General features: G+C 46.9%; 1 protein-coding gene and 1 long non-coding RNA gene across 3 annotated transcripts in view; one reads left to right on the top strand and one right to left on the bottom strand.

The window, feature by feature from the left end:
• TWIST2 (twist family bHLH transcription factor 2) overlaps positions 1-12,592 on the bottom strand; it is a 52,140-nt gene extending 39,548 nt beyond the window's left edge. Inside the window, exon 1 of the mRNA XM_081242747.1 lies at positions 11,925-12,592. Coding sequence (XP_081098873.1) covers positions 11,960-12,442 — 483 coding nt within the window. The 5' untranslated portion in view covers positions 12,443-12,592 and the 3' untranslated portion in view covers positions 11,925-11,959. The remainder of the gene's footprint in view (positions 1-11,924) is intronic.
• A 124-nt stretch (positions 12,593-12,716) lies between these two features.
• Positions 12,717-22,097, top strand: LOC308621895. 2 transcript variants are annotated; one of them, XR_014016535.1, is made up of 4 exons: positions 12,717-12,989; positions 17,511-17,665; positions 18,003-18,155; positions 19,742-22,097. It is a non-coding gene; the product is annotated as an uncharacterized lncRNA (long non-coding RNA). The 2 variants fall into 2 exon arrangements; XR_014016536.1 differs by having other exon boundaries at positions 19,073-22,097.
• Positions 22,098-24,839: the final 2,742 nt, after the last annotated feature.

The following is a 24,839-nucleotide window of genomic DNA, read 5'->3' as shown; positions in this document are numbered from 1 at the left end:
TACCTACTGTCAAAATCTCTTTAGAAATATTTTACAACGTATCTTCTCCCTGGCAGGGACCAGAGGACCTGGTTCCTCACCCTTTTCTCAATAATGGGAATTATCATTATCTCTATATATTCTCCACTTTAGTAAAACAATAGTATCCTCGTGTTTTATTTTGAATTTCTTGGCTACTGTTGAAGTGCAACACTTTTGTATGTGTATTGACCAACTGAATTTCTTCTTTTGTAAATTAATATATTTTGCCCTTATTTTCTACTGGGTGATTGTCTTTTCTCCTATGGATTTTTAAGGGCTCTTTGTCTCATAAGAATATTGATCCATCATAAAACACAGTGTAAATATTTCCTTCCCAGTTCATTTGAAAATTCTGGATATCCTAGTTTTTTGGTATTTGGAAGTTTCATTTTTTAATTGAGTTGCAGTTGTTCCTTTTCTTTGTGACTTGCATCTGCTATTCCTCAAATGACCACAGCTTCAGGAGCCAGGGCAGTGAAGGCTTCACATCGGCACCGTCATTTCCGTCCCCTCCGTATCCACTGTCAGGCTCTGCGGCGCCCCTGCTGCGCCCCACCCGGTGGGCTGGGGGTGGGCACATGCGTCAGTGATCCCCGCCAGACAGAGCCATGGACCTTGACGGGACAAAACGACATTCATTTTGTCCGCCAGGATTCACCAGGAGGCTTGATTTTCTATTAGCTTTGACGGCCGATGTTTTCTTCATGGCGAGGTTGGGTGGGTGAACATTGTGACACCCAACTGGCTGCAGGGACAGTGAGAAGGATGGGGTAGGTGGGTGTGTGCGCCCAAGGGTGTTGACTTAGTTCCCGTCACCAGGACGGTTATATGAAAACCAGCTGCAGGAAGGATGGAGCCCACCCGCCCAACATGACACTGCCTACCCCGGGTGCTGGCCCAGTGTCCACAGTGTGTGGCACCCAGGGGGATATGGTGAGCCCCCGGTTCAGTTACTCAAAGCAGAGGTGGCCGGAGAGTGGAGCAGTGTCCCCAGGTACAGTAGCGCTGGGCTGCACTCGTGAATCAAAGAGCATCCCCTCCGCACCTGGGCTCCGTCCTTGCAGCTGCAGGAGGAACCACGTGGCAGTGATGCATCGGGGCCCCGGGACAAGATGCGTCTGGCTTGCGGGGGTGACCCGGGTTCTTGTCAGGCGGCGACACAACTTAACTAGGGGGCCGGCAGGCAACCTGAGTCCTGTCCTCCGCGGCCTCAATCTGAGTTGTCTCTCTCAGCAGCTTGAGGGAATCTGTCTACCTCTCTTCTTCCCTCCCTGGTGGTTTTCTTTTTGGGGGAGGGGTTCACAGAGCACCAGGAAGCGGGGAACAGCAGCAGCAAATTTGCTTTCAGCCACTCACCCCTCCTGGTGAGATTCTTTCAGACCTGCTTCGTGTTCTCCTGAGCCCTCCTGTCTGGATTCTCAAAACACAGTCCATGAGCCCAACACTATCTCTGGGGTTTCTGCAAGTGTCTCAAAGTGCTGACTGCATGACACCATGAAGGTGATGGCGTTTTTAGAAACGGAACTGAATCACGGCGGAGGAAGCACTGGGTGGGCCACTCTCCCACCCATCTCCCTTGGTGGGTCTCTGGGGCACAGTGGCTCAGGAAGCAGGCGAGGTGTTAACTCGGCAGTGGGGGAAGGAGAGAAAAAAGATCAAAGGAGAAAAAATGACCCAACTGGCCCTGAATGACGGCGTGCCACCCCTTTCCCCATGTCCCTCTCTCTGGGGGCGGGCCCCACCATGCTGGTCGCATGTCCACTCTGCACTGGGCTAGGGTCCCAGCCCTTAGAAGGCGGCCCTGGAGAAAGAGAAGGATTTACCCAAAAGAGCAGCACAGGGCCAGAGGCCCCCCTTCTCAGGAATCACCAGCTCGGGGTGGCCACAGCATCCCCTCTGAGGGTCTCTGAGCCTGCGAACCAGACTGAGACCGACTCACTCGTGGGCTGGCCCTGGGCTTTAGGGGGCCCATTGCTGGACGCAATGGGTCCAAATGCTCCTGGGCCACCCCTGCAGCAGGTGTGGAAGATGCTCCCTGCTCTTGTCTGTTGGGTAGATGGCTGGCAGTGTAGAGCCTTGGGGCCACTCCCGCCCCTGTGCCCCTCCCCCCCGGTCCCCCAGCCCACCGTGGAGAGGCTTCCAGAGGTACAATCAACAGGCCGCTAAGTGTGTTATCAGAATTGTTTGAGGGACTTTTTTTATGAACACATTAGGAAAGAGATTTCAAAAGGAAAATGCTTTTAGGCAACACAACTTGACTAGATGAGAAGCATCTGATAAGCGCTGAATCAAGTGGATAAGCTGGATTACGTCTCTGGAAAGTGGAGAAAAGGTAAAGGTCTAGCACACCTCCACCCCCAAGTCCCAGAGAGGCCCACAGTCTGACGCAGGATTTTTTTGTTTTCTTGCTGGTAAAATACACAATTTATCATTTTAACCATTTTAAAGTAAACAATTCAGGAGAATTTTACACTGTTGTGCAAACATCATCGCTATCTAGTTCCAGACCTTTTTCATCACCCCAAACAGAAATCCCACACCCATTAAGCAATTCTGTCCCATTCTCCCTCCTCGCCAGTCCCTGGCAACCACAAATCTACTTTTGCCTATTCTGGATATTTCATGTAAATGGAATTGTACACTATTTGGTCTTTTGTGTCTGACTTCTTTAACTCAGCGTAATGTTTTCAAGATTCACCCATGCTGTAGCGTGAGCCAGAACACCATGCCCTCTGGCTGAGTAGTTTTCCACTGTGTGGAGAGACTGCACTGTACTGACCCCGTCCTCAGCTGATGGACACCTGTATTGTTTTCACCTTTGGCTATTGTACATAGCACTGTTGTGAACATGAGTGTGCACTTTTGTATGAACATCTGCTTTCAATTCTTTGGTGTACATACCCAGGAGGGTCCTACTGGCTCCTGGAATTTTGGTAACCACAGGACTATGAGAAACTTACCCCATCCTTTTACAGGCAGGAAAACTGAGTCCCAGCGAAGCTATGACACACCTCAGCCCACAAATGTAGGGCTGAGAGCAGGAAGGTGATGTCCACTGCATGTTCAAATTCAGGAAAAGTCCTATTTGGATTCTCAATCCCCTGGACCCCAGACAATGGGTTTTTCCCAACAGATTCACTTGAGGACCTAGCCTGCCCCTGCAAGAGCAACTGCCTTTGCTTTCTGTCTAATTAAAATTTCCCCAAATAGAACAATACCAAGTCAGAGAAATTCACTAAGGGAAAGAATTACATATGATTTGTTCTGGAATCGGTGGTTTCACTGAAGAGCAAAATCCACTGGGAAGAGGCACGTTGACGACATATAGTCGCGAGCATTTAAAACCTCCAGAATTCACACTGTGAAGAGTCAAGCAGGAGAGAGCACAGTGGGTGTCAGGAGCCAGAAACACACCAGCTTTGCTCTTTGTGCCCTCACTTCCCCTCTGCCTCTTTCTGGTTAGCAAAAGTGAAATTATGTAATTAACACTGAATAATACTTGCTGTAACCTTCAAAAACTACACAACACAAGCTGACTGTCCAAGAGCTTGCTTCATAAAATCTGCACATTGACATGCTTCTGAGGAAGGAGCCAGGAGGATGAAATCTGTCATCTGTGCAAATAACGCTTTATCACCATTCAGAGAACTCGGCCGCTCCAGCAGAAGGATGCTTCACAAGATGGCCAGCGTGGTGAGTTGGCTTCTCTCAGCAAAGCCAGGCGCGGTCTGTTTCCCCTGTGAACCTCAGAGGCGGGCGGGTGTCATCTCCTGGAAGTCTGCTGTCTTTGGACGAGCGAAAGCTTCAAAGTGAAATTTGACAGTGGGGTTATCTACAGGAGGAGGAAACCAGTGCTGAATTCCCACGTCTTCTGTTAACCCTGGCAAAGGCTGGGCCACGCTGGCTCCCGCTCAGCCGCTCCTCCGCGTGACCTGGCCGGTCCGGCCCAGCTGAGCACCCGCCTCCTGGGCTCCCCTCGCCTATGCAGGGTGGTCACCTCAGCCACCGAGCTCTCAGGGACCTCTGCTTTCTCTGGCACCTGGGGCACCCGCTGACTCTGGCAGGGTCCTGCAAGTCGGGCACCACCTCTGGGACGTCTCTGATGGCCCTCTCGGGGTGACGCTGATGCCCCGGAGCAGGCGGCAGGTGAAGGCTCTGCAGGTCCTTGTGAAGTCACGCGGCTCCGCAGCCTCCCGCCTGGGGCGTCATCACAGCAGCGCTGAGGCAGCCCTCCCGGATTTTACAAAGTGTCCCTTTTCTGGGAAGGCCGGGAGGGTGTTTGTTCTGATAAACCACTGTCTTCTAGGTTTCTCAGGGACCCTTGGGGAGACGCGATGGGTCTCCAGGGACCAGCAGAGGGAGGTCCACACCCGCACACACACCTGATCCTTCTGTTTCCTTATTCAGGGGCTCCAATCCCCTCAATCGCCCTATTCTGTGTGAAATTCTCCACACATCACTTTTCCCGTTCAGATCCTCACTTTCTCTTTTACTTTGCCATTCCTGAAAAAGTTACCTTTGTCATATATAAATCATAAATGATCGATTCATGTTTCCAGAATCGCTGGAGACGCGTAAGAAGATTAAATTTACTCAACAGTGAAATTATGTGAAATCGTTCATTTTTGAAACGTAATAAAACAAAAGTGGATGTCGCATAATAGTGATCTTTGAAACGAGCAGATAAATATATCACAGTCCACGCTTTTTGCTTATTGTTTAATTAAAAGAAAATCTCTATCCTCAAAAAATCGTCTAAAAGAGAGTTCCGGAACCGGCAATAATTTAACATCCGGCAAAATAGCCTTGAGTTCATTCTGCCCTTAAAATACTTGACTGTGTGGACTCTTTACCCAAGAGGGGTGTGCGTGGAGATCCCGTGCAGCCCCACCACGGACACCATGAACTATCAGCCCGGAAGCACCCGCCGGTGGAGTCACCACATGGTTTCGTGCAGTTCTCGGCGGTTGAAGCAGGTCATTTTGCACAAGAAAAATCAACACAACAGGACACACCAGGCTTTCTAGGGTACAGATATCCACTAGGGGCACTTTTGTTCTAGTATCAGTGGAACAATTTTCTTAGAGAAGAGTAACGATAGCCAACTAAGGAGAGGGACTCACCAGCACACAGTTTAGGGGGCGGGGGGTCTGGCTGCACATCTGTTACTGAGCTGCACTGAATTTCCGGGACACCCAGGACTGCTCTACTCAGAGAACCTGAGACGGGGTGTTTATTCCTCGTGCCTGTTTGTGCTGTTGCTGCGGCCTGATGATGGGCTTTTTGTTCATCCTTTATCACTTACTACGATATGAAAGCTTTCGTGGGCTTCAGTTATTAATCATGATAGATCTCAGCTAAAGAATAAGCGCCAGAGAGGATGCGGGGTTGTCGGGGCGGGGCGGGGAAGGAGCTGAGGAAGAAAGGCTCACCAGACAGAAAAAATGCACAAAGGATCAAGTCTTCTTTCTTAGGTTCCGGCCGACGCATACAGATAGCATGAAAAAGGACAACGAGGTGGCCATGCGTATTCTGAAGACTTTGATTAGTTACGACCCCATGTATACGTAGTAGGCAATTTGGGATGATTTAAACTCAGGAAAATTAATCTTCAGTGAGGATGTTGCTCATCAGTCAAACCCAATTATATGACTAGAGACTCGGTAATGCTCTCAACTCGAGAAAGAAAATAAAGCCCTTTCCCCCCTCCTCTCCTCTCCAATTTGCAGTAATTTTAGGCATTTCCCAAAGAAATGATAAGCACCTGTGTATTGATCAAGGCAATCTCATTAGGAATGGGATTTTCAATGTACACAGCCTTCCGGAAGTGACCCAGTAAGTACAGGTCTTCCTAACCCTGCAGGCTACCTTTCCCTGTTACTCTTCCCGAGTTAAAAGTCTGAGTTATGGAAGCAGACGACTAGGTAGCAGGCACTTTCGCACCCACAGGGCCAGAAAGTCAAACAAGGCAAATGGCTTTTGACTTCTGATCCCACTACACACCCTGCAAACAAATCTACTTAAAGAGCTGAGATTAATGAAAGGAAATAGCAGCTCAATGTTCATTTCTAGACCTCGTGATTGAAAGAACATGCTGCCTGCTTGCATTCTGACTTCCAGAATGTTAAATCAAAGTCGAACACACACAGAAATCCACCACGGCCGCAGAGGCAGAGACCAGAAACTATTGGCCTGTGTTTTCTTTCAGGGAGTTTGTTTATTTTACAAGCTGTTCCTCAAGGAGCCTTCACTTGTCTCTGGAGCAGGCAAAAATCTGTTGAATCTCTAAGAGGGACATACTCAGAGAGAACTGAACAGAAAGGCCAGTGTGGTATTTCATTTGTGCAGCAATAGAAAAACAGCTTGAACAGCAAAAGTTGGGGCATTTGTTCTCCATGGGGAGTCGGACAAAGGATCCCCACACCTCCCCTCCCCAAGCACGAGGCTAAACACCCACCACCGGTTTCCCTTCTGAGTTGCTCTCCCTGACGCTCCAGAGAGGCCCTGGCTGTGATCCCAGCACAAACCTCAGCCCTGGGGTTGGGGTTGGATGTTTGGTGTCTATCGCAGTGTTAATAAAATTAGGGGGTTTTGCCCAAATCTTTCCCATCAGTCACACACCAGATCTGCACGTCCAGAAAAACAAATGTGAACCCTCCATCACAAACAGCAAGGAAAAGGAATCTAATGGCAGACAACATAATTTACCATTTCCCCCCGCCCCACCCAAAGATGCAGGTGGCTATTTTTAAGGTCGAATATGAGCTAAAAAGAAAGGAGTATTTTTCAGAATAACCGAATTTGATAACTTAAAGCTCGTGGGGCTCAACCCTGTCCTTCATTCAATTGATGGGGAAATTCTGGTTTAAAGAAAGGAGGGATGTGCCCAGTTTTAGAGGCATTGCTCTTAGGATGTGAGAAGTAAAATTACCATTCTACAGGAGACATCACGAGAAGCTGGGTCATCTAAATCTTCCCCTGATCAAATAACAGAGGAAAACGATATTATGGGAAGAAATTGAGCAATAGCAGCCTCCACAGACACCAGGCCTCGCTCTCTCAATCATGTTCCCTCTTACACATAATCACAGGATCATATTATTCTAAACAAGAGAGTTGTAGATAAAACAATACAGATTTCAAAGCACGTAAGACATTGTTTTGATTCAAAATGACTCTTTTCAAGTAACCACGAAACATTTCTCAGGTCAGAATAAAGTTACGTGCTGGCTTTTCCAGTTTCTGATTCGAGTCTCCTTTTAACAGGACAACTGTTAGCAATCACTGGAGAAAAATCCCACCATGCCTTAGCTGACTTCAGCATGGAAATCGCAGCGTTAATGTCACTGTATCTCACTCCAAAATAAACATTAAATTAAGGCACATTTAGTATAACTAAATTGCGGTCAAAGACTTACCCAAACACAAAATACGTTCCTAAAATATTAATTTAAAACAACCATGACTCAGTTTACGATTTGATATCTCTGTCAGTCTCTCTCTCTGTGTCTCTCTGTCTCTCTCTCTCCCCACCCCCCAACTGTGTACTAAGACTTCAATCTCTACACTTCTTGGGTGAATAATTTTGATAAATCATCGGCTTCAGAACGGTGTGTGGGGGGGATATGTAAGTCAATATAGACTTAGTATCTTAAAAGCAAATGTTGTATCAGTTTCAGGTGAATATTTCCTAAAATTCCTTTGAAAAATATATTTGTTATTAGCAAAGGGATAAATGTATTGATTGGTATTTCTCCTCTAGATTTCTGGGATTCTACACTTTGTTTCAGAATTATAAGGAACCACTTCTAAATTCATTATATATTGCAAATATGAGAAATTCCTAATATTCGGAAAAGTGCAATAATGCAAATGATAACAGGGAAAAACGTGGATTTTTGCTCAAGGCACATTTTTTTTGGTTTATTACTCTGAGATAGGCATAATCATTCCTTATATAATTTGCTCATTTGAATATAGAAAGCTTTTTAATTCCTGTGGAATATCTTTTCTTTCAAACTTTTTATTTTGAGATAACGGTAGAGTCACAGAAAGTTGTAAGGAACAGTACACAGAGATTCCCTTACATTCTTCACTCGGTTTCCCCCAGTGGTAACACCTCAAAAAACTATAATACAATATCACAGCCAGGAAACTCACAGTGATACACTCTCCAGACCTTATTCAGATGTCGCCAGTTTTACAGACACCCGTGTGTGTATGTGTGTGTGTGTGTGTGAGTGTTTCATCCTATACAGTTTTATCACATGTGTAGACTCAGGTGACCATGTGAAATATGTTTTGAAGCATTTTCTGCTTTCAGTGTTTCATCTTGGCTTTACCTTTGAATGCATACATGTCTGTATCTCTTAGATTCTATGTCTTCTTTATGGCTTTGCTTCTTGGCTACACTAACGTATTCATCTCTTCTTTGAATTTTATTGCCTCATCCGTGAATTCTTTGCTAGCAGAAAGCTTTGTATTTGGTTTGCTTTTTGCAGCACATTTATCCTTTCCCAGGACAAGACACAAACATAAACAGACTTTCCAGCATACATTCACAGGGTTTTTAAAGACACCAGTGAGAATAGATTAATATAAATACTAAGCTTAAAAACTGTCATAAAAGTTCAGCCTTTAAAACTGGCTTCTTAAAATATTTGGTTTTTTTTAAAGCCCAGATTTAAACTACAGTTATGAGTTATAATGCTCCGCTCAGAAAGAGTTTACTTTATGATCTTTTCACCAGGCGAAAGGAATCTGGCATCTGTGCTGTCTATCCAAAATATAGTGAAACAAGGAGGATGAAAACTCAATTCTTTCAGGTTCAAGCCTTGTCTGAAAATAGTACAGCTTTCAGAAAACCTCAGTAAAGTACTACATTTCAAATGACCTCAAACAGCCACTCTCCAAGTCCCAAGCCTCCAGTTCCCACTCTGGCCAGATGGGCAGCAAGACCTGCTTCCTGCAAGATTTAGAATAACTACAAATATTTAAGGAAACAATACCCACGTAACAGAGGTCAGCCCCTACATCAGATCTTTTCAGTGGGCATGTTATAACAAAACATTACTTATATTTCAAGTAGCTGGGCCATTCATTCTACTTCTTCCCCTGACCAATCAAAAGCTCTCCTAGGATTCTGCATTTCCATTCACCATAGGGAATTCATTTTCTTTCACGACCAGCTAGCATTCTGAATTTAGCCATTAACGAACACCTCCAAAAAGTCAATTTTCAGGAGAGAGGAAAAGGCTTACACATATTGGATGGTTAGAGGGTCCTACTCTGTTCTCCAAAGTAACTAAAAGTTCTTAGGGGAAAAAAAGGTAGTATTTTGAGGATGGGAACCTACTGAAAATCTATGCAGATTGCAGAAGTTAGAGAGATATCTTCTTTAACCACAAAGCAGAGAACACGAAAAATGTCTGATAAGTAATCATCACCTCCCCACACCCTCCCAGCCAGGTGCCCCGCCAACCCTGCACCGAAGACTCAGGCATTTAATGAGAAAACTGAAAACTCCTTTGGAGATTTTCAGATTAGATGAACCCTGCTGACTGTCCAAAGACACCTGATTTATTGTGTATTTGTATTTTTAAATACCAGGCCAAAGGAAAAAGTCAGGATAAACATTAGCACCAGCAGTACTCTGATTCTTCCTGTGTTTCTCTTTATATCAAGGGACAATTCCGGCGTTTAATGTGGTTGCTGCTCATCTAGACACAGCTTTTCTCATATATCTCAACAGACACTAAAATCACATACAATTTATGGAAAGGTATAGACGCACCTAATGCGTCTTAAAAATGTTACAAATAAATAACAAATGCCATGGAGCAACATTTTCAGGAAATCAAACCAATTATGACTGTATTTATACTCATACAGACTAACAGCTTAAAAACAGAAAGAATACAAAAGTTTGTCGAACATGCCTGATAAGTAAAAACAAGGTGCGTCCAGGATCGTCAGTGTGTTAAAGATTTTCACATTTCCCTTCTCCTCTGTACAGAGTGGGTATCTATCCGCCTAAGGAAACTGGTTTATCAGACCTAGTCAGTTATATTCATGTAAGAAAAATAAAAATAAATGGGCCCCATGGAGATCATTTGCTCTCCAGCTGAATGTGTTTCTCTCTTACATTTCAGGGACTTTTTTTTCCAAGAAAACTCTTAATGCTTTTCATTTATTCATTATAAGCAATACCTTTTCTTTTTATATAATGTTAACTGTGCTCTATGTCTGAGTCTCTGTTTTAGGAATGCGATTCTTTTCAAATGAATCTTAAAAGATCCTACGAAATTCTTGCATTAAGGTAATACCTCTTGCTTTTGTTTTCAATAATTTTCTGGAGGGAACTCTTAATGATAATTCTGTTGACTTTTTCCTTAAACAAAGCTATATATGTGTACGTTTTAAAAAGATGATGTTCCTCATCTGTTTGTTCTTATTTCAGATGTGCTATAAACTATGTGTGGTAGAAAGGGTAAATGGAATTAACTAATGGAAGCTCATAATTTAGGCAGCGAAAACCAGAATTAATGTATTATCCCACTGTAGCATTTTAGTACTCGGGCAATCCAAACTTTCTTTCCTAGGGAAATATGTGATTGAGACACTTTCCATCTGCTTTTGACAAAGATAGGAGAAGATGCCCGTAAGTTATTCTCTGCTAAAAATTCTTTTTAAAAAGCCTATAAAATGATTATTGTCTTAGGGACCTATTTCACCAAAAGAATTTTCAGTGGCACAGAAATAAAAACTAAAAAAATAAAATAAAATCCACCTGTGCTAGGTCAGCCTTTCGTAGCCACAGCAAAAACATTTGCAGATATTATAAAACACACAGGAAAGAAATGGATATGCTTGGGAGAATGGGCGGCTGCACGCTCTTGATTAATCTAAATTCCTTCTGTGTGAAGTGGAGACGTGAATAAAAACACTTCACGCCCTGAGCGCTCTACTAGAGGAATCCAGAACTTCCAGTGCTCTCGGCAGCAGCCGTGTCCCTTTGCCTTCTCCGGCGCCGGGCCCTGTCGCACCGCCTCCCTTTCCCCGCAAACCTGTTTCCCAGCCTGGACCCCTCGCGCTCTCCTGCGGGGCCGAACGCTCGGACGCAGCGCGGGCAGAGCCCCCTCCCAGACTCTCGAGGTTCAAGGCTGGGGCCAGAGGCTCCCAGCTCCGAGGTCCACTCCACCTGCCTGCGGGCAGCCGGGGTTCCCAGCGGCGGTGTCCGCGCTCCGGTCTCCGTGCCTCAGCCTCGGCCCTGTCCTCCGCGCTCGGGGCGCGGATGGTCCCCGGCTTTCGGGCTGCACTGGCCCCCGGAGCCGCCAGCACAGGGCAGCGTCCTCCCGCCTTCCCCAGGCAAACCCAGGCGCCGCCGGTCCGCACCTCTGCGTCCACCGGGCAGGCCAGGGCGCCGACGGCCGGGTCCCCGAGGCGCGGGCCGGGACACCCTGCAAGAGCAGTCGAGGAGAACTGGGTGTCCGCACGACGAGCGCGCTCTGCCACTCCCCGGGAACGGGGCGAAGCCACAGCCTGGCATGGCCCGGCCCAGGCAGCTTCCCGGGCGGCCTCCGCTCCGAGGGACGAAGTGGGTAGCTGGTCCCCAGATCTCTGCCCCGGCCGGCTCCGGGCAGTTCTTCTGATGCCCACTCCCCCGACACTCACCCACAGGCCCCCACCTCCACAGAAGCAAGGACGGAAAATACCACTGTCACCAGTCGGCACGTTCCCGACTGACACCCTGCCTGGGAGCTTGCACAAAACCACAGGGGTGCCCCGGCACCTGGAAGCTTCCCGATCGACCCCCGTCTGTTGCTAGGAGGAAAAGCGCACCCCATCCTCGCCGCCGCGGCCCGCCCGCTGAGGAGGGCGCCCGTCGCGCGCTCAGCACCTACCCTGGCGCGCCGGTCCGGACGTGGGTGGCGCGGCGCTAGTGGGAGGCGGACATGGACCACGCGCCCTCCATGCGCCACACGGAGAAAGCGTAGCTGAGGCGCTCGTGGGCCACGTAGCTGCAGCTGGTCATCTTATTGTCCATCTCGTCGCTCTGCAGGACCTGGTAGAGGAAGTCTATGTACCTGGCGGCCAGCTTGAGCGTCTGGATCTTGCTGAGCTTGTCCGAGGGCAGCGTGGGGATGATCTTGCGCAGCGCAGCGAAGGCCTCGTTGAGCGACTGGGTGCGTTGGCGCTCGCGCACGTTGGCCAGGATGCGCTGGCTCTGCAGCTCCTCGAAGGACTGCGCGCTCGGGCTGCCCTTCTTGCCGCGCTTGCCGGGGGTCGGGCTGCCATCTTCGCTCGACTTCTTGCTGTAGCGCCGTTTCCGGCCGAAGCGCTTGGGCTGCCGCTCGAGCTCCTCCTCGCTGGTGCCCAGGCTGTCCACGGGGGACACGGGCGAGCTGGAGCCCTCCTCCATGGCGCCCGCCCGGCGCGCGTGGGGCTGGGGGCGCCGGGCGCCGAGCGCGCGCCGCTGGCCAAGCCCGCGGTCGCCGAGCACACGCTCTCCGAGCTGCTCGAAAGGCTCTGATTTCAAGGCCGGCTTGTGCAAAACCGAGGTCTCGGGGAGAGGAAGTTATTCTAACTTTTTTGGAAACCCTAGCCGGGCTGGGTTGCTAAATAGTTGTCAGGAGCGAGGGCGGCGCGCTGATTGGCCGCCGCGCCCGGGGGCAGGGCAAGTTCTGGGGCCTTCGCTGGCCGCCCCCGCCCCCCGGCGCGGCACTTTCAGTTTTGCCTCCCCCTTAGGCCCCGGCCGCGGCGGGCACCCGGGAGTCCCGGGCCCTCGCGCGCCGCCCGCGCCTCCATCCCGGGCTCTGACCGCTCTCCGGCCGCGCCGCGCCCTGGGCTCAGCCGACCCGGCTTTGTCTGCTCCTTAACTGGAGATCGAAACCCGCCGGGCTGCGGGGTCTCTCCCGCGCCGCGAGGGGTGCGGGTGGCGAGTCCTACCCTGGATGCGCTCCCAGGAGGTGAGGACGCGGCGGGGAGCCCCCGGCGGCGCCCGGGCCAGTGTGCGCCTTGCCTGCTCCCGGGCGCACAGCGAGTTCGCGCCGTGGTCCGCACGTTCGGCCAGGGGTGGGGGACGTGCGGGGCCAGTAGCCCCGGTGCGCAGGCCGCGGGCGTGCGGACACGCGGGTGCCCTTGGAGACGCCGCTCTCCACGCACGCGCCGCGGGGATCCGTGGAGACGCGGCCTGCTCTGCCCAGCAGTTGTATGGGGGAGTTTCTCACCCCAACTTGCTGGGGAGCCCCGGCCCGACGGCCTTCGCAGGTCGTCCTTCTAAGTGCGTTAAAACCTCAGCGCCACCGCGAGCCTCCTCGGGAGCGCCCACCGCGCCCACCTGCCTGGACCCCGCCGGGAGTGCGGGAGCGGGGCGGGGGCGCCCGCTAGGCCGCGGTGCCGGGCCCCAGCCTCGGGGCCCACCCTCTGCTTCACAAATCGGCTGTGGACAGAGGGCGGTCTGGGGAGCCGCGCAGCCTCCCCTGCGCTGGGCGCCCGCGGGGCAGCCCGGGCGGCCGCAGAGCGGGGGCCCGGCCTCGGCGGGCGACACCGGGGACGTCGGCCCCGCGCCATCTGGACGCCGAGCGCGGGCGCGTTTGAAGTGGTTCGGGGGCTCTTTGTTCGCCAGGCCGTTCTGGCTCGGGGCCTGGAGGTGGTTTACGGCCTGGATGCCTTTGAACCTATTCCCAGGTGACCCGGGCTCAATTAGACCCGGGCCTGAGCGGGCTGTCAGGCGAGGCGCGTGATCAAGGGCGGGCTGGGCCCTTTTATTGCAGTTGAACTCGGGGCCGGCGTGGCTGGGCCTCGGCTGCTCCGCGGGGCCCGGCCGCGCCCACCGCGTTAGGAAACCCGAGGGCGAGCGGCTGTGTGTGCGGCCCGGGCGGCCCAGGGGGACGTTTCCCACCCCCGCAGTCAGCGATGGGAGACAGAGCGGGTGGAGAGAGGCCCGCGCACGATGTGGCTGCTTCAGAGCGCTGTTGGTTTGCCGTTTCTTCCCCACCCGCGGGCTTCACGATCTGAAAACTACAGGATCCTAAGATTACGGGGTCTTGGAAGTTGCCGCGCCCAGCCTGCCGCGCCCGACCACCCGCCTTCTCCAGCTCTGGTATGGCGCTCCGATTATCCAGCGCAGCAAAAGAGCTTTCCGTGTCTCTTTAAAGTCTAAAATAAAAACTTAAGGAACAAAAGAGAGAGCGAGAGGGGCCTGGGGAGCGTCCTGGCCTCTCTGGGGCCCAGCCTTCCCGAGGCTTTGCGCGTCTAAAGGGCCTGCGCTTTATGGGAACAGCAGCGACGTGCTGCTCTTCACCAACTCCGTGTGTCACTCAGTTTGCGGAGACCGAGGGCCCAGACCCCTCGTTTCCCGCCCAGCTTACATAAGCCCAGAGACGTCCCTCCCCCCTCCCCCTGCCCATGAGCCCAGAGAGCGAGCGTGTAAGGAGGAGGCTGCTCCACCCGACTCTGTCTGCCCTGCTGCTCATGGGCATGAGAACAATTTCTGGAAGTCCCGTCTAAGAGCCGATCACCTGCCTAAGCCACAGCAACAGCGTGGAGTTGGGCTTACAAGGGGCTGACACCTGATATCCAAGGCACCGATCACCTACAGATAAGATTCTCCTGTAGGAAAATCCCTTTTAGAAATTTCCCTTTGAAAAATCGCTCAAGAGGGCATAGGACAAGCCCTCGTTATAACCGTTAGACCCTTGCCTTGCACGTCTAATGTTACCACGACAAGGCGTAAAAGGATGGTTCCTCCAGCGTTCAGTTGTATATGGGGGACGGGGGCTCATCTCCTTTCCATCCTTCCTCTACAGATCCTTCCTGAACTGCAGGAGTTGAAAAGCTACAAATGACCTTTCTCAGACTTTGGCAGCCCTGGTCTGCAGGATGCAGTCCTGTGGGATGTGGAGGGAAGAAGGCCATGGCTCTGCCCCGCCCTTGTTGAGTCCAGGGGTGGAGATGTTTGGTTGCTCCTGGAAGTGCAGTGTCTGGTCACATCTAGAGGCAGGGGGGAAAGCAACCCTTTTCTGGAGTGGAACCCAGCAAGCCTGGGAGCTGGCAGCCGCGGCAGTAGCGGTAGCTCCTGGATTCCAGGCTAGTTCTGGAATCACTGTTTTCCTGGTGCAGTGAGGCGGTGGCTCCAAGTCTGCAGTATGGTTTGCAAGTCGGTCCCAAAGGCTCTATCTAGAGTCTGTTTATCAGCTCCATTGCAATTCTGTCATATTCCCTAATAAGTTGTTTCCTGCATAAATTAGCCAGCGTGGGCCCTGTTCTCTGCAAAAGAACTCTGAGACACCCCGACTGTGGACCGTAGTGTAGAAGATGAACACTAGGGCTCTTCCCAGGGTACCTTGTCTTCTTGACATCTCTCACTTGTAACGTGGGAATAACACGGGCCTTTGCCCCACATTTATTAATGCCTTTAAGATCAAATCAGCAACAAACTCATGCTATGATTTTTTTTTTCACATGGAATGTATACCTAATTTCAGTTTTAAAACAACACCAGAGGGCTACCCTGGTGGCACAGTGGTTAAGAATCCTCCTGCCAATGCAGGGGACACAGGTTCGAGCCCTAGGCTGGGAAGATCCCATATGCCGCGGAGCAACTAAGCCCATGCGCCACAACTACTGAGCCTGTGCTCTAGAGCCTGTGAGCCACAACTACTGAAGCTTGCGCACCTCGAGCCTGTGCTCCGCAGCAAGAGAAGCCCGCGCACCACAACAAAGAGTAGCCCCCGCTCGCCGCAACCAGAGAAAGCCTGCGCGCAGCAATTAAGACCCAGCACAGCCAAAAATAAGTAAATAATTTTTTAAAAATAAGAATGAAAAATAAATAGAAACAACACCAGAAAGATCAACCATGGCCTAAAAAGAATGGGAGAGAGAGAACAAGGTGTAGGGGTCTGGGAAAGAAGCCAGGCTCCTCTGCATAAACCTTGTTATGTAGATTTGACTTTGAAACCATATAAATGCTTCACATAATTATTTAAAAATTAAACCAAAATGAGAAAAAAATAGAAAACCCTAAAAAGTCAAAAGCAAAATCAGACAGATGTACCTAATTTTGTATCATCTTGGTGGCTTAACCATGCAGACAGAAATAATTTAAGATCACTTTAAACGCTGTGATTTGACTGTATCCATCCCTAGAGGGATAGACTGTGAAGGAGAGAGAAAAGAGCCGCACAAAGGCTTAATCTGTTTTCAGTATTCATGTTTCTAGTAACAGTATTGCTGCTGTGGTCCTGAAACTGTGAGCTAAAGCAAGTTATTACGTTTACATCTTTGGGAACCGCGATTTCCACCCTAAAAGAAAAGAGATACAAATATAAAATGAAAGAAGTTAGGTAAGAGCATGGCTTTCTAAATTTGTTGGAAATATCAGTATGAACTCATAATGTATTTCCTCTTAAACAATGTATTTCTTGACCCTGACCATAGAGAAAGCACAGAAGCACTGAGTGACCCAGGGGCAGTGAGCACTACTGGTGTCCATATGGTGGTCTCTCCTTGCAGAAATGGCTGACTTAAGGTCTGGGGCAAGACGTGTACGAGATAAACGTGGTGCATCTTTTTACACCAGAGAGCAAGGAAGCTTTCAGGGACTCCTGGTCCTGCTGGGATCGTGTCACTGCCCCGGAGCTTCCCACCACGGTGGATTGGGAGAGGCTGTCATCCACTATGGTTCTAGGAGTAGCTGGATTTACCTTAGCTTGACTTGAATTCCTGACTCAGGAAGGCTTGTTGTCTCTCCCCAGCCCCCCACCCCTTTCGGGCAGTTCCTTTAGGTTCTCAGCGGCCCGTCTTGTTTGTGTTTAATCTTAAAATATGTCACACCTTCTGCCCTCTCCTTCCCTCCCCCACTGCTCTTCAAACCTGGCACTTTCCAGTGGAGCCCAGCAGATCCTGTTGACTCTGATGGGCGGAGAGAGAAGAGGACTTATGGTTACACTCTAATAAAAACACGCACTTCATTGTACGCTGGAGGGAGGAATTAATGGAAGACAGTAGAGTGTTAGTGCAGGCCATTTCATTGTCACTGCCTGTGTGGTTCATGCCATGCTAAGAAGTGGGGTAGGAGCCAGGCAGCAGAGACTTCACAATGCAGCACATTGACGGGTGTAGTGGAGTGTGCTTTACCCGGGCTGAGGGAAGGCTGAGGAGGGAGAGCCTGGCAGGTCTGGGGTGCTGGGGAAGACATCAGCAAAGGGGGAACAAGGCTACCAGGAGAGATGAGAATGTGTCAAGATCCACGGGGTGAAAGAGCCATGGGTGTCCCCACAGTGGGTGGGTCCCTGCACCTGGGAGCTCAGGGGATCAGTGGCCAGCACCCTCTTGGGTGCTGATGATACAAACACAGTCTGTACGTGCTTAACAGAAACGGAATGTCTTCACTACTTCGGAAGCTCAGGCTCTGGCTGGCTTCAGGCTTAGCTGGATCCAGGAGTTTCAATGATGTTGTGTCTCTCTTTTCCCTGTCCACCCTGCAGCTCTGCTTCCCTCTGTGTGTGAGCCTCAGTCTGTCTGAGTACAAGGGGCCCTGCCCCTCGTGCCTGAGGATGACAGGCATGACACCTCAGTGTCATAGTATCCTGGGATGGCAGCACTAATTAAACAGTTTTCTCCTGTTGCTCCAGCAGAGAAGGTAAGCATGGAACCTTGACTGGCTGGACTTCCACCATGTGGCTGGGGGCCTGGGGGCCCTGAGATTGGGGAGGTCCCCCTGGAAGAGAGGCTGGGCCCATGAGCAAGGTGTGTACATTGCAGTGGCACCGGGGAGGAATGTTGGAGCCAGGCTCTCATAGAACCAATTACAGGATTTGGATTTCCTGCTGAAGGCAATGGGAACCGAAGGAGAGTTCTAAGGAAAGATGTGATGACCGACTTTTACTTTGAGAGAAGTTGGAAAGTGACAGCCAGCTGGGGAGGTTGCATTCATCCATTTTTCCTCTTGCTGTATCTAGTTATGTTTTCACTTTTAGGTTTACCAGTTGGGAACAGGAAGACATTCAATTACACACTGCTCCATCTCGTAAGAAAAAAAGGTAAAACCCAGCCACATCCAGTCTGTGCAGGAGCAGAAAAAGAACAGGATGAGGAGGGATCAGGATTCAGTGTTCTGTCGCTGACCAGAGGTGAGCTGGATTAGTCCCTTCATCTCAGCGGGACTCAGTTTCCCCTCTGTGAAATAATGGGTTGGAGTGAAAGTTTTGTGAGGTTCCCTTAACACGACAAGGTCTAGGTTCTGTTTTCAGAAACTGATATCCAGGTTGGGGAACTTGAGCTTCGTGTCACACTTGGACACGTTGTGGCGTTTTAGAAAGACCAGGGCCAGGGTGGGTACTTCCAAAACCAGGGGACTGTGATTTTCTAAGTAATGTGCAGGGGAGCCTTGGTGACCACATGTACCCTGACCCCTCATAAAGCCCCTGTCCTGTTGTGGCCTGGTCATAAACTTTCCTGGAAAGGTCATGTGAATTTATCGTTCCCCAATACTTTATAATTAGAAATTATGGTCTCTCTTCCACGTGACACTTTTGAGCTTTAGCAGATCTTAAATTAAAACTGTATACATGTTTTAAAATGTTCTTCAGAAAACTTTAATTGCACAAGTTGAAAATTCGACTGAAAAAGTCCTGAACACTGATCTAAATAAACATACAGATTGGACCTCAAATGTTTCAAAGAATAAATTTGGAATTAAACCTGCGTGTGTTAAAACTCTGGTTATATCTTAAGTATAAAAGCTCATCAAAGAAGTCTTCTGGGGGACACACTTCAGGGTGTATGGCAAATTTCTCTTTTATAGAGGTCACCAGAGCGGTGGGCAAGTGGGCGTAGAGCTCTCCCAAGTGACCGGGACACAGAGCGATTGGCTGTCCTTGTTTAAAGAAGAAAATGTGAGTGTGAGTGTGTGTGTGTGTGTGTGTGTGTGTTTACGTAGGGATAAGGGGTGAGATGTAACTTCTCCAGGCTACACATTTTTTAGAAGGTTTTTAATTATTTTGCTTGACTCCATTTTCCTACTTCATTTCTTCATCTCCTACTTTAGGGAAGATGGATAAATAACAACCCAGGTGTACCTCAGTTTCCCCTCCTCACGGATGAAAGTGCCGGGGAGGATGCTGGGCTCCCTCGAGCTGGAAGCCGGTGGGGGGCGTGAGGCCTGCTGGCTCCAGGCTTCTCCCTCTGATTCTGCCTTCCCTCTTCCGGCCCTGCTGACTTTTCCTTACCCCTCTTCAAAAAGGGCCTCACACCCATCTCAGAGGAGGCGCTATCTGAACTCTGAATATAAAGGGAAACTAGCTTCATTTTAGTTTAGACGGATACTTTTTTCCCCCCAGAGGAAAAGTTAATGAACTCTAGTATCAAAGGATGAAAGTGTCACCTTTATTTCCCTGGGTCACACAGGACATATTTTGTAGGTATGTGGTATATCTTTTGGGTGGGACCCCTATACCCTGGATCCATTCTGAAACCCGTGGCCTGCTAACTCATGGCTGAGCAGCTTGGATCACAATTGCTCATATTTTGGCTGTACAGAGGTTTGCAACTTAAGAGGAAGAAAATGTTTTTACTCATTTTCCCTTTTTAAAGTCATGTAAAAAATCTGGAATATTGTTATTTTTTAAATTCCGCGAGTAAAATGTTGGTATATAATCAATAACAGTGCACATGATGGGAACCTTCACATAACTAGATGTTTTCTTTATGCTCAAAGTGAAGGAAAACGGTCAACTCAGTGAAGAGGAAGGTGAAGGAGGAGGAGAGAAGGTGATGAAGGAGCTGATTACACCAAGTAACAAACCCAAGAAACAGAAAACAGCCTTGTGCTTGCTTCTGGGGTGGGTGGAGAAGTGGCCCAGCTTCCCTCACCACCACGCCACCCTCTTGACTCCCTTGTATGTCTTGAGACACTGAGATCCCCAGCCAGCAAGCAAGTATATTCCATATACAAAGGTAGGAAAGCGGATCTAAGTATGGGATGGAGAACTGGGTCCCTATCTCCTTTTTTGAAGGTATAACATACCTGCAATAAACTGCACCCATTTTAAGTTTAAAATGTGATACCTTTTGACAACTGTGCAAAACATTTCCATTACTCCAAAAAGTTCCCCTGTGCCTTTTGCAGTCAGTCACCTCCCCCTCCCCAGCCACTGGCACCCACAGATCTAATTTATGTTCCTGTTTTGCCTTTTCCAGAAAGTCATAAAAACGAAGTTGTACAGGACATAGCCCTTTGTGTCTGGCTTTTTACACTTAGAATAATGCTTTTTAGATTCGTCCACACTGTTGCATGCATCTATAGTTTGTTTCTTTCTATTGCTGAGTATTCCGTTTTATGGAGACACTACAATTTGTTTATCCATCTATCAGTTGATGGACATTGGGGTTGTTTCCAGCTTTCAGTGATTATGAATAAAGCTGCATTCAAGTCATTGTTTAGACATGCTTTCGTCTTTCTCAGGTAAATACCTAGGAGTGGGGTTGTTGAGTCCTATGTAAGTGTATGCTTAAGTTAAGAAGAAGCTGTCCAACTGTTTTACAATGGCTGGACCATTTTGCATTCCCACCAACAATGTATAAAAGACCAGCTGCAGATGGCTATAATAATAAAAAACAAAACAAACAAAAAACAGAAAACTAGCAAGTATTGGTAAGGATGTGGAGAAATTTGGTGATTTCCTAATAAGTTAATTATAGAATGATCACGTGACCCAGCAATGCCACCCTTGGGTATATACTCCAAAAAATTGAAAACAGGTGTTCAAACAAAACTTGTACACAAATGTTCATAACAGAGTTATTCACAATTGCCAAAATATGGAAACAACACAAATGTCCATCGATGGATGAATGGATAAACAAAACATGGTATAGCCATACAATGGAATATTATTTAGTCTTAAAGAAGAATGAAGTACTTGTTTGATATCACTTATATATGGAATCTAAAATATACAACAAACTAGTGAATATAACAAAAAAGAAGCAGACTACAGGAATATAGGCATGGGAGAATGGGAGGTACAAACTACTGGGTGTAAGAGAGGCTCAAGGATGCACTGTACAACTTGAGGAATGTAGCTAATATTTGGTAATAACTGTAAACAGAAAGTAACCTTTCAAAACTGTATAAAAAATTTTTTTAAATAAGGAATGAAATACTGATGTGTGCTACAACATGGATGGACCTGGACAACATTATGCAAAACAAAAAAAGCCAGTAAAAGGGGTCACATATTGTATGGTTCCATTTATATGAAATATCCAGAAGACGCAAATCCATAGAGAGAGAAATCAGATGAGTAATTAACAAGGGTTAGGAGGAGGGGGTGTATTAATCATGTGTTCTATTTTCTGTATTTTATGATGCTTTGACATCTTGGGGCCTTGTGGACCCAGACAGGGATTGCCCCTCCCAGAGTCAGTGGATTCTTGGAGATAGCAAACAGCTTGCCTGAGGACATCCCTTTGATATCCAAACCAACCAATCCTGAGTGCAGACCCCAACCCTACTCATTTTATCAGTCTGGAACATAGTCCCTGCCCTAAATCACCCCAGAACCAGTTGCCAACAACTAGTGACCACCTCTGCAGCCCCGGCTGCTCAAAGTGTTTCACTACCTAACCTGAAGTTGGCTCGGCTTGCTTACCCTGCCCTGCCTTGCCTGTCCCACACAAACCACAGTAAAGGCTCCCGTCCGCATTTCCCCCTCCCTTCTGCCTCTTAGCCACCCCTGGTACTTCCCCCTGTGGCCCTGCCTCCTGTTTCTGTGGATCTGTGGGTATAAAAACTTCACCCTTCATGACGGTCTTATCTATTTCTATGTGTCTTCCCATACCTAATTAAAACAAATCCCAGGTACATTTTAAAACAGAGGAGAATAGGAAGTGTTTAATGTGTGTACAGTTGCCATTTGGGATGATAAAAATATTCTGGAATTAGGTTGTGGTAATGGCTGCACAATATTGCGAATGTGCTCATTGTCTCTAATGGTAAATTTTATTCTGTATCTCTGTATTTTGCATTTCTACATAGACAATCATGTCTGTGAATAAAAAGTTTTCATTCATTCTTTTCTATTGTGTGCCTTTTATTGCTTTTTCTTGCCTTATTGCACTGGATAGGACCTCTATACAATGCCGAAAAGAAAAAAAAATGCTGAGAGCAGAACTCCTTGCCTTTTTCCCAGTTGGAGGAAAGCATTCAGATTCTTGCCATCAAGTATGATGTTAGATGTAAGTTTTTCATAGATTCACTTTATCAAGTTGAGGAAATGTCCTTCTATTTTTAGTTTAGAGTTTTTATAATGAATAGGTGTTGAATTTTGCCAAATCCTCTTTCTACGTCATTGAGTTGATCATATTGTTTTCTCTTCTTTAGTCTGTTGATATGGCACATTACATTCACTGATTTTTAGATGTTGAACCAACTTTGCAACTCTGGGGTGAATCCTACTTAAACATGATATATCATCCTTTATATGTATTGGTGGATTTAATTTGCTAACATTTTAAGAGCTTTTAATGTCTAATGTGTTTTCTTTTTCTTTGTAACATCTTTCCTTGGTTTGGGTATCAAGATAAAATTGGCCTCATAAAATAAGTTGGCAAGTGTTCCCTCCACTTGTATTTTCTAGAAGACATTGTATAGAATTGATATTATTTTTTTCTTAAATGTTTGATAATATAAGCCTATGAAGCCAGCTGTGTCTGTACTTTTCTGTGTAGAATCCATAGAAACTCAATTCACTTAAGTTCAATTTCTCTAATAGAGGTAGGGTTATTCAGGTTGTCTGTTTCTTCTTGGGAGAATTTTGACAGCCTGTGTCTTTAAAGGAATTGTTCCATTTCATCTACCTTGTAAACTTTATTGCTGTGAAGTTGTTAATAACATTCTCTAACTGTCCCTTTAATTTCTGTAGTATCTGCTTTATTCTTTTTTTTAACTAATTAATTTATTTATCTGTTTTTGTCTGCATTGGGTCTTCGTTGCTGTGCACGGGCTTTCTCCAGTTGCAGCGAGCAGGGGCTACTCTTCATTGTGATGCATGGGCTTCTCCTTGCGGTGGCTTTTTGTTGTGGAGCATGGGCTCTAGGCGCTCAGGCTTCAGTAGTTGTGGCTCACGGGCTTAGCTGCTCCGCGGTATGTGGGATCTTCCCGGACCAGGGCTCAAACCCGTGTCCCCTGCATTGGCAGGCAGATTCTTAACCACTGTGCCACCAGGGAAGTCCCTGCTTTATTCTTAATATATGTACTTTATGTATTCTCTCTTTTTTTTCTTATTCAGTCTGTATAAGTGGTAATCAATTGAATGCTTTCATTGATTTTTTTCTATTGTTTTTCTGTTTCTATGTCGTTTACTTCTGGTCTTATCTTTGTATTCTTCCTTCTACTTGCTGTGAGTTTAATTTGCTTCTTTTTGTAGTTTATTAAGTTGGAAGCTTAGGTAGTTGATTTGGGAACTTTCCTCTTTTCTAATATAAGAAGTGAATAATATAAATTTCCCTTGAAGCACTGATGTACTTGCATCCTACAAATTTTGATATATTGTGTTTTCCCCTTTTTAACTCCAATTTTTTTCTAATTTGTCTTGTACATCTTCTTTGACTGGATTACTTGTTGTTTAATAACCAAATATTGGGAGGTTCCAGATATTGTTCTGTTGTTGATTTCTGGGTTAGTTACATTACACTTAAAAAATATACTTTGTACTACTTCAATCTTTTAAATTTTGTTGTGACTGGTTTTATGGCTCAGAATATGTTCTATCTTGGTGAATATTCAGTATACACTTGAAAATAACATTGTGTGTAGTCTTATAAAGCATGTCAGTTAGGTCAAATTGGTTGATCTTTTAAAATCCTCTACAGCCTTATTAATTTTTTGTATATTTTTTTGGTATCAACTACTGAGAGAGGTGTGTCGAAATCTCCTGCTATCATTGTGGATTTGTCCATTTCTCATTTTAGTTCTCTCAGCTTTTGCTTTATGTATGTTGAGGCTCCGTTAGTGGGGACAAACACAAGTAAGATTGTTATGCCTTCTTGATGAATTGGCTAATGTATCAATTTTTTTTTCTTTGTAATATTCCTTGTTCTAAACTTTAGTTTTTCTGATATTAATATAGCCACTTCAGCTTTCTTTTGACTAGTGTTTGCATGATATGTTTTTTCCTATCTCTTTACTTTTAATCTATGTCAATACACTTAAAGGTTTTTTTTTTAAGTATATAGTTGAGTCTTGCTTTCTTTCTAATTTTACAATCAATCTCTGTCTTTTAAATGGAGAATTTACATTTAAAATAACCATTTACATAGCTGAATTTAAATCTATGTCTTACTTGTTGTTTTCGATTTATTCTGTCTGTACTTTGTTCCTATTTTTGTCTTCTTTCTGATTAATTAAATGATTTTGTGTATTCAGTTCTACCTTAAATTGGCTTATTTCTTCTTCTCCCACCCCTTTCTCTCTGTTGTTGTCCTAGGCTTTACAATATGCATCTTTAACTTATCACAATCTTATCTTCAAATACTATTTTTCACTTCACATACTACTGCATGAAACTTACAATAGTATATTTTCATTTTTTCCTCTTATTCATTGTACTTTTGTTATCATACCTTTTGATTCCACATATGTTTTAAGTCCTACCATATCATTACTTTTTTTGTTTTAGGCAGTTGATTATGTTTGAAAGAGATTCAAATATAATTTTTCATTTACTCATATTTACCTGTTCTGGCATTCTTCATTCATTTGTGTAGACTCAGATATATATCTGGCATCATTGTATCATACTTTTTCTGCCTGA

The sequence above is a fragment of the Mesoplodon bidens genome (genome assembly GCF_964165515.1).
Source record: "Mesoplodon bidens genome assembly, chromosome: 8".
Lineage (NCBI taxonomy): Eukaryota > Metazoa > Chordata > Mammalia > Artiodactyla > Ziphiidae > Mesoplodon > Mesoplodon bidens.
Note: the sequence above shows the minus strand (reverse complement) of the source record. Positions and strands in the feature narration are given on the sequence as shown.